The 10,182-nt window shown below is 38.3% G+C and overlaps 1 protein-coding gene across 1 annotated transcript in view; it reads left to right on the top strand.

Annotated features, from left to right (window-relative positions):
- Positions 1 to 9,098: 9,098 nt before the first annotated feature.
- STXBP6 (syntaxin binding protein 6) overlaps positions 9,099 to 10,182 on the top strand; it is a gene marked incomplete at both ends in the record, with an annotated part of 207,507 nt that continues 206,423 nt past the window's right edge. Inside the window, 1 exon segment of the mRNA XM_079699838.1 lies at positions 9,099 to 9,252. Coding sequence (XP_079555964.1) covers positions 9,099 to 9,252 — 154 coding nt within the window.

The following is a 10,182-nucleotide window of genomic DNA, read 5'->3' as shown; positions in this document are numbered from 1 at the left end:
ATTATGAGTGTTGTTAATAAACAATGCTCTCAGGCCAACATATTGTTTTGTTAGTTTGCCAACTAGCTGTTGGGCACCACAATGACATGAGTACTCGAAAATTGGGAGATGCCAACAATTGGAGCTCCTTTTGGTTCATTTTCCCTTATAACCCTTTGTTCTTTCTTTGATATGCTTAAACTCATTTTTAAGGCCTGCCTCACACTTTGGATCAATAATTCTGTCATAGTCCAGTGAGTGCACCCCAGCTTGCCCTTCCCTTTGGTACTTTATTTCTCCCCATCACTGTCGAGTCGGTATATGGGTACTGTAGAACCAACTTAGCTGATCCTGGAAATTTAAACTTGTGAATGTGGAGGTTCTATTACAGAATAAATCCCTCAACAAATCCTCCAAATGGCGTATTCCCAGCACCTTTTTTTGTTCTTGGTAATGTTATTTTTTGGCTTTGTCATATCATCTGTTAAAGTTAGGAAGTGATCGACAAGGCGGCTCAAAAGTACCCCCACCACGTAAATAAACTTGTGTAAACACAGGTCTTGTGGTCTGGGTGCAGAGAAGTGTTTGTTCTTTGGATATTAAGCCTACAAGAAGAATGTGCTTACTGAACATATAAACAAGGAAAGAGGAGATGACAATAGTCTAGATTTATAATTGAAGCAGACATGAGTCACCGGCTTGGAGGATCCTGTGAACATAATGTCTCATACAAGAGGAGGGTTAGTATATACACGGAAGAGAAAGCCAGCCAGGTCTTATGGTATTTGGTAGCCTGATGGTAAATAAGAGCTTCTTTTCCTTCCTTAAGGAGCTAAGTGTCATGACCAGGGTTGCTGTGTGTGGTTGTGCTGCTTTTGCACTGCTCCAGCGATTGTGTCCAAGCGAGTAGGTGCAAGTGGACATGTGGCTGTCATTCTGCTCACCAGGTCATGGGTCCTGGCATGGAGCTGCATTTGCTCAGAGGAAAGGTGACGTTTTCTTCTCACCAAAATCACTTCCAGACCTTGTGGTAATCATTCACAACATCTGCTCTCCTTTCTCACAACTCTTTGAAGGTGGAAATTTATCCGCTTTCACCTTTGGGATTCCCAACACCATGCCTGGACTGGAGTTGAAAAGAGTAGGGCAGACTGATAATTGGATCTCAGTAAAGTAAATTTTGATATATTTTCCAGTTTGGGGAGAAAGAGTGTACCTCAAAAACAATTTTTTTTAAGGAACACTCTAGTCAAGTTATAGTGGAATAAGAATACTGCCCTGCAGAATCTTGGGCCTATTTTTCTTTGTTTCAAAATCCAGACATAATCATATTAACATTTTGGCAGACTTTTTTCTAGAAATCTCTTTATGCATATGAGTACACACATATAAGTTTACATTCATGAGCTCGTTTTCTGTTTTGTAACTTCCTTGTTTTCACTCTGTATTATGTCATTTTTTCAAGTTAGTATCTATAGATCTGTGCCATGATTTTGAAAGGTTATGTGATAGTCCATTGGGTTGAAGGGCTATACTGCATTTTAACAATGTAGATTGAATATTGATGGGTATTTAGGTTGTTTATAATGTTTTGCTCTTAAAAATGGATCTGAAGTAAGCATGCATCATGTATAATACAACATTTCCTTTTTCTCTAGTAGTAGAGTTGCTGGTTCTAGAGGTTTCAGTTCAAATACTAATCTCTATAAGAGAGGAATTATAACTTCTTCATAATCCTGAGACCAATAGGGGTGGGTTAAAAATGCCGTAGTTTACCATTCATAAGCACACATACCTAAAGATTCTAACTTACAAAAAGAGCAAGCTTTGGAAGATGCATTTAGCAGCTGTCTTGATTGTATACTTGGGATTGCGTGGAGGTGTTTTGTAAATCATGAAGTACTGTACAGACCTCAGTGACTCATTACTAGAGCTTTACAGAGCATCTGCCATGTACTCTCAAAAAAGGTTTACAGAGTCTTTATTTTATAAATAATTCATTAAATACAGAGAAAAAACAAAAACCCAGAGACAGTGGATCTGGACCTGGTTGTACAGTGGAATAAATCAAAGATATCATCAAGAAAACAAATCCCAGACCTTGCCCCCACAGGTCCCCTGAATCTGTGTGAACAAGACCTGGGGACCCCAGTTGATGTTGATGTACACAGTCTTTGTTTGGAATTCCCCCTTTAATATATTTTTTGGTCTGTCTCCAAATATTTTTCTAGCAGAATAGAGAATATTTTTAGCTTTTATACATATACTTAAAATTTTTATTTTTCTTGTTTGTAAGTTTCTGGCTTTTTCTAGGATATTTTTAGCAGATTTGCTGTATGACATTGACTTAGTCTCAATCTTTGTAAATCTTGTGAAATCTTAATTATGGGTTCTTGGTCTGCCATCCCCTTCTGGTTTTATACCATTGGCAAGCCCCTTCCTTAGCCCTTGTTTTTTCTACCAGAAAAAATGATGAACTCATAGTGATTGCAATTTTCAACTTTGAATGGTATCACCAGTTTAAAGTTATCTGTCTAGTCTAGTGGCATATCTGACTCCCCTTTTAGATTCTATTTATAAGAACTTTTAGTTGAGAGTAATAGTTGAAGTACATGGAAAAATTGGCTGGTAGGTTGAAACTTTCATCTAATTAATTTATCCTCATGCTTACATGCTATGGATAGACTAAAGTTTTCATCTTGAGAGCTATCTTATCCAAGAGTAAAGTTGTCTAAGTAGAAGTAGAATTGCATATTTATAATAATCAGTAACCCTTACTTGAGTAAATTTTTATAAAGTAGCTAAATTGACCTCAAATTATCTCATTGGTCTTAATCTATGAAACAAGAAAAAATAAAATTGATTTTTATTGCCTAACAAGTTGCATATTTTCTGGCTACTAAGTGAAGTTTTTGGAGTACAGTTAACATTTTTAGATTATCTCTAAGTTTAATGACTGTGTAATAACATCTGACTTGTAACATTTAGTACTTAAATACTGTGGAGTTTAAGGGAAGCAACTTAACATTTCTCTACTTTGGCCTCAATATTTATAACATCCCCCAGTTCCTTGTCAAGGTAATTGTGTTTCTCTTTCAGGACATGAGGCATGGAGTAGAAACAGTTGAATACAGTTATACTTGAATCATATTTATCCTTTAGAATATTACCTTGGACAGTATAGAGGGACAATGGTAGCAAGATGGGAGTGGTACTAGAACCCTTTTAGGAGGCATCCAAATCATTCAAACCAGGGATGATGGGGATCCGAATTAAGGTAAAGGATGTGAGGATGAAGAGCATCTGGTGGAGCCCAGAAATATTAAATTGGATCTATAGAACTTGGTAATTGGTTAGTTGTTATGGGGACTTGGAGGGTTTGAGAGACAAGACTGAGTCTAAATTAACTCTTAGTGGAAATGCTCAGTTGCCAGCTAGACACATGGATTTAAAAGCAGGAAGGCAGTGGGATCTGGGTGCATGATTAGTGTCATCCAATTAAAGGCGGAAGTCAAGTTGCATTTGTAGAATTTCGAAAACAAAGTGGCAATGTAGAGAAGTCCTATCTTAGAGAATAACCTTATTTCTCTTATTTCTAAGTTATGTGAGGTCACCTCACTAGAGTTTCCATGCACTAGTAGAGACCAGCTGATTCTCCCCAAAAGTGTTCTGGGATGATATCCTGTTTGCTGTTAACTTGCAGAATTCTGAAACTTGATATCGGCTGGTTTTGAGTGCATCTACCTCAGGGTTGAGTCATAGTAACTAGTTTAAGAGGGTGAGGTCTAAAACCAGGCATTCTGGTTACTTGTTGGCAATGGGAATATAATCGTCATACAGTCCAAATTACTTGTGTTGGCATAGCCAGTGCCATACCATGATCAGAAGATTGCATGTGAAGCGTGGCAAGTGAATGAGGTTAGAGAATCTGTTATCTAATAATATTAAGCGAAATAAATGTTGCCTCTGTTTCACCAGAGGCAGAGCTTACCTCTCAGGTGAGAAATATTTAAGCCCTGTCAGCCCCACCGCCTTAGAGCCACCTGCAGGATGATGAGTGCACCACCACAGGTCATCTGAGGTTTTAATGAGTTCCTACCACTCCTCCTTGTCTCTTGACCACAGAGGACACGTGTCAGTTCAAGTACTGGAAATGGAAAATGTTAGTGTTGGAATGCAAGAACATCTTACCTCTCTACCCCTTAACTTACGTACTTCATCTGCCTCCTCCGTGAGGTCCTTGGAGTTTACAGCTCCTCCTGGAGAGGAGGATTGTAGGTGGAGGACCATCTCACTACCATAACTATGTGCTGACAAAAGTGGTTATGGGTTAGATGGCTTAAAGGGAGAAGAAGATAGATGAAAAAGCTTGAGGGAGAGGAAAGTTAACTGTGATTAGTTTCCAAAGCTACCACTTAAGGCAGCCAGTTGCTTTGACTTGCAAATCATATTGTAGGTTGGTTTCTTGGATGGGAAAGCTTTGTAATTATAGCCTTTAGAAGCTGTGGACCAGGAAGAGAGAAAACTTCCATGGGTTGTAGGGGAGGAAAAATAATTTTCCCTTTACTCTTCTCAGTTCTTAGCTGAGACCCCTGTAATAAAAGACAGATTAACAAGAGAAAACCAATCAGAAGTTTATTAACATGTATACGTTGTGTATACATGGGAGATACCCTGGGAAAAATGAATAATTCCCAAGGTGACTTAGAATTCAGGATTAAATACCATCTTATTAGGGAAGGGGGACAAGGTGTACACCTCTTAGGGGAGAGAAAAAGATTTTTAGAAAAGATAAATGGGCCCTTACAAGACTAGATGGGAGGTGTGACAGTTTGTGACAGAGTGTGTCTGAGTGTGGTGTCGACTTCTAGTCTACTGTCCTGTGACAAGAATCAGTCTTCTCTGGTGGATGAAACTCCTGGAGAGGGGATTTATAACAACCGAGTGCCTTTTGGAGGATCTGTCTTTAGACAGATAAAGGGAATTCAGAGAAAGCCTGTCCCTACATTTGCTGCTTTTCAGATACCTTTGGCTCAAAACAATCCATATACTAAAGCAGAATATTTTGGGGCGGCATGTCCTGCTCCCCTTCAGGGTGATGTAGGTTGGAGTAACTGTGGTCAGTGGTGTACCACCGCTGTGTATTCATCTTGTTTTCCTTACAAAGAGGTCCAGCTGTGGGCTGGACATTGATTTACCAGTAGGAAGATCTAAGACCTGAGAAATCTGCTTGGTTGAATGGAGAGAAAAAGTCCTGTACATTCTCTTCCTGTATTCTCTCCTGAGAATACACTCCTTTCCATCCCCACAGTTCCTCCTTAGTTAGGCTCTCAGCTTTTCACTTAGGTGTCAGGATGGCTGCAGTTAGAGAGTTTTTTAAACTACAGATCCCAAGATTCTTATTTGGTGGGGGTAAAGGAGGGGCCCAGGGGTCTGCATTTTTGAAAAGCTCTCCTTGCCGAGTTCAGATGTGCAGCCAGGTTTGGGAGACACTCAGATTATTTCCACGAAGCTACATTAGTACCCCTTTTACATTCTGATTCTTTCTCTTCTAATCCACTGTCCATTCCCATTTCCAGGTGGCATCAAAAACATACATGCGTGCTCCCAGGCTTGTTAGTATCCTTGGCCTGGACAAAAACTTTAGACAATTTCCCATAAAAATGAGCCTGATAGTCTCTTGTGAGTGAGTTTCCTGAGGGTGAAACCTATAAATAGCTCATCCTGATAACACTTTATACAGAGCCCTCCATATGTTAGACTGTTTATCCATATTTAGAGGGTTTCATACCCATGAGTGAGAAAAGCAAAGCTTTGGTAAATAAAATCCAGTTTCTCTTTTACAAATACCTTCTGTCATGGATGGCTACATTTACTCAGTTTCTGCAAGTTCAGAGGGTCTTTTATTTTTCATATCTTAGTAGGAGAGTTAATAAAATTTTTCCATTTTAAGCATTCATTATGATTCAGGCACCAGAATAAGTGATTTGCACGCATTGTTTCATCTAATTCTTTCAATGCTTCCATGAATTAGGTGAAGCTTTCTCCATGTTGCAGTGAGTAAACTGAGGGTCTGAATTTTAAGCGATTTACCCACATATAGGTCTTAAGTTTTGGAAATAAGATTTGAACCCAAGTTTGTCTGATTCCAAACTTGTGGTCAGTGAAGTTACTGGTTTTATTTTTCCTCTTTTTTTCTCTCTTTTGTTCTTGGCTGCTGAATATCCATACAAAAAAACAACAAAAGGCCATTTCCATTCCTTACCAGTTTTTCAAAAGAAGAGCAAGATTTCCTGAAAATTTAGTAGCACATGCATGTTGTTCCTTTTCTTTTTTTTTCTCTGACAGATTTTGCATAGTACAATGGTAGCTTTCTATTTCTTTTAACCACAAGTTTTGAAAAATGTGAATCTGAGTTGGAAAAGCAAAAGCCTTGCCACAGTTGGGAAGGTGCTGTTTAGAGAATGCCTGATGAGTTTGGGAAGATGACTTTCTTTCTACATTGCTTTTATAGGACGTTTGAAGCCACTGTGCTACCACTGGCTTTCTCTTTCACGTGTCCCCAAATGCTGAGAGGTGAGAGGCCTTGGAGCTAGGAAAGAACTAGTTTCTCTCTTTTTAAAAATATGTCCCTGTAAATTACAACACCCTGCATAGCAAAGTCATGGGGTAAATCGCAGTGGGGGAAATTCTGTTTGCTAACTTGTAGGAAATCACAGGGTGTCAGTTAGAGGTCAGCACATTGAGAAACTCCATCATCATTTTGTACTCAGCTAGTATGAAGAACCTGGTGGCAATGATAAAATGGCATGATCTGAGCACATAGATCTGGGCATAGATCTATAATGTATAGACAGAGGTATAGATAGATAATAAACACCAACACTATTTATTCTTTATTTCTGCTGCCACTAAGAAAACCTACTACAGAACTGAAACCACGAGAAATTTCTTTAACTAGGGGAAGGTTCTTTTTTAATATATCTCTTTCCTACTATGAGGTTACAGGTGTGGGACCAGTTACAGGTGGACAGCTGTGTGGGCAGCATTTGTGAATCTTGCATTGGGAAGGATGTTTCATGGTCTTCCATCATAAATCATCTGGATTTAAGGGAAACCTTTGATGTAGTCAGTGGTCAACTCCTGGAGAGCAGGGAGCATATCTTAGTTATTTCTTGTATCTCTATACTGAGCATTGAGGTGGCACGTAATAGGTGTTTGTTTGCCAACTGGCTCGATTTTACAGCAGGTTGATAGCTCTTTGAGCTACTGTTACCATATATAGCTGTGCTGTTGATCCCTCTGCAGGATCTCTGAATCCTCTGTACAGCCTGCATGACCAACCCATTGGCCTTCTCTGCACCTTTAGTTCTGATTTGTTATTTGCTTGAGCAAATATTGGTTACTGCTTAAGACATAGACTCTGACTAAGATGATGGAATAGAAAACATTTACTCATTTACTCAAGTTGCAGCTGAGTTTTTGGATGATAGAGTGTTAAAATTCAGATTGACCTTGAATATAATAGACACAAATAAGCAGAATCAAGACCTTTAGGGAAGTACAACTTTGGAAAACTAAATATAACATGGGGACTGTGTATATGTAAATTTGAGGGGTGGGGGGGACTCTTTGGGAGTCAGCAACATGATGCTTTATTTTCTTAATTATTGGGCACCCACTGCCAGTTAACCACAGGAGCATAACATGTGGGAACTGCTGGGTAACATTTCCAAAATACTTGGCATTAGTCAGACATTTTTTTAGAATTGTGTGTCCACTTTGGCTGAAGGAAACTGTGGAGAATTTGGCGAGGGTCCAGAGCATGGCAATGAGAGGCAGAGGAGCACTGGAAAATAGGACCCATTGAAAGAGGCTAATAAATAAGGATTAATTACTTAGCCTGATCCAAAGCAGCTGAAGGGTGATTAAATTAATGGTCTTCTGTTGCATATGTAGTTATTATGTGGAAGATGATATAATTATTTCTGCTATGAATAGAATTAGGGAAATGGGTTTACATTAGAGTTAAAGGAGATTTTGAAGTTGCATAAAGAACCTCTTGACTTTAAAGATTTTTAGACAGTGGAAAGATTTCTCAGCTGGAAATGTGAAATCATGGTCCTTACAGAATGGGAATGGGGTGGGTGCCACTTGCCAGTTAGTCAGGTGCAGCTGGGATAGAGACTGACACACTTTCTAGATCTCATTTTTTGCTGCTCATCTCACATTGCATTTGTCATTTTCAGTGAGTAAATCTGTATTCCTTTTTTGTTTGAGTTTTTTTCAGTTATTACAAATGTAGAGGCCTTCCTTTTAATGATTCTATAATGCATTTCAAGCAAGTGAGAGGTTAAACCACAAATTGAAAATTACTTCATGTGTGAATCAACTTGCTGCTCATTCTTTTTTTTAAATTTTAGTTGATTTACAGTGTTCTAGGTGTACAGCAAAGTGATCCAGTTACACATATATATATATTTTCCATTATAGGGTATTACAAGATATTGAATATAGTTCCCTGTGCTATAGAGTAGGTCCTTGTTGTTTATCTAATTTTATATATAATAATGTGTTTCTGTTAATCCCAGATTTCCAATTTATCCCTCCCTACCCTTTCCCCCTTGGTAACCATAAGTTTGTTTTCTATGTCTGTGAGTCTGTTTATGTTTTATAAATAAGTTCATTTATATCATTTATTTAGATTCCACATATGTGATATCATATGATATTTGTCCTTCTCTGACTTACTTCACATAGTATGATAATCTCTAGGTCCATCCATATTGCTGCAAATGGCATTATTTCATTGTTTTTTATGGCTGAGTAGTATTCCATTATGTGTGTACACCACATCTTCTTTATCCATTCATCTGTGGATAGACGTTTACATTGCTTCCATGCCTTGACTATTGTAAATAGTACTGCTATGAACATTGGGGTGCAAGTATCTTTTTGAAATAGAGTTTTCATCTTTTCTGGCTATTTGCCCAGGAGTGGGATTGCTGGATCGTATCTGCTGCTCATTCTTATACGAGCCTTTGTAATACTGCCAATTCCATCTTGCCTTTTCTTTTTCTTTAGAAAACTCACTGCGTGCCCTGCTCGCTTGGTCAACAATGAGTGCCAAGTCTGCCATCAGCAAGGAAATTTTTGCACCTCTTGATGAAAGGATGCTGGGAGCTGTCCAAGTCAAGAGGAGGACAAAGAAAAAGATTCCTTTCTTGGCAACTGGAGGTCAAGGCGAATATTTAACTTACATCTGCCTGTCAGGTAATGAAAATGAGATATGAATATTATTAAAACAACTTCTGTTTTAAAGCAGTTAATTCTAAGGTGTCCAGGAGGGTTATAGCCCAAGGTTTGGATACACCTGCCTTTCCATTCCTTTCCTGTTTCTCTGTTACCTTCTTTGATCCTTATTTGCTCATGGCACCTTGGCTTTTGATGTTGCCTAGTATGAAAAGGTAATGAAGTGCAATTTTAATGCCCTTTCAGTTTCATTAAGAGCATCTGTAAAGGGTTTGGCAAACACTTCTGTTTGTCCATACTTTTCCTTCACTAGGGCCTTGACAGAAAGTGGGCTATCTGAGATTTTTTGTTTTAGAACACTTCCTGGTATTTGGATAATTGTTACTACCAGCAGCCTGAGTTTCATTGACTTTTCTTTTTCTTAACAGTTGTCAATAATCAGTAATAGTTGGTCTCAAGATAAATATCGACACTGTATGGAATGTGAGAAAGTAGACTCAGCTCATAAATCCCAGCTTTGCCTGACAGCTGTTCCTTGTCAGGAAGAGACATCTGTTCTATGAAGCTTAGAATTTTGTGGGATTACTTTTTTTCTCTTTCCGTTAGTGATCGTAGGATATCTGTGGGACTTACTGTGAATTCATACCAAGTGTTTTGAGATGAAATTTGGATAAGTTTTCCATGGAACTATGGGTGATGCTAATCTGAGCACCTGAAGCATTTGTAATATTTCTGGTATTTCTTGTAACTGGGCAATGGAGGAATTAGGCTTATACCTTCATCTTTTTTCCAATTTTCTTCAGTTGTGGCTTGGGAATAAAACTTATTTTTAGACCCATTTTTGGCTTTTTTTTAAAAAAAAATTAAGCCTCAGATCATTTGTTTATCAGAATTTATTTCAAAGTGGAAATAGCTTTTTTTCCAGAAAGAACATGTAGAGATAATAATAGG

This window comes from Hyperoodon ampullatus, assembly GCF_949752795.1.
Source record: "Hyperoodon ampullatus genome assembly, chromosome: 3".
Taxonomy (NCBI): domain Eukaryota; kingdom Metazoa; phylum Chordata; class Mammalia; order Artiodactyla; family Ziphiidae; genus Hyperoodon; species Hyperoodon ampullatus.
Note: the sequence above shows the minus strand (reverse complement) of the source record. Positions and strands in the feature narration are given on the sequence as shown.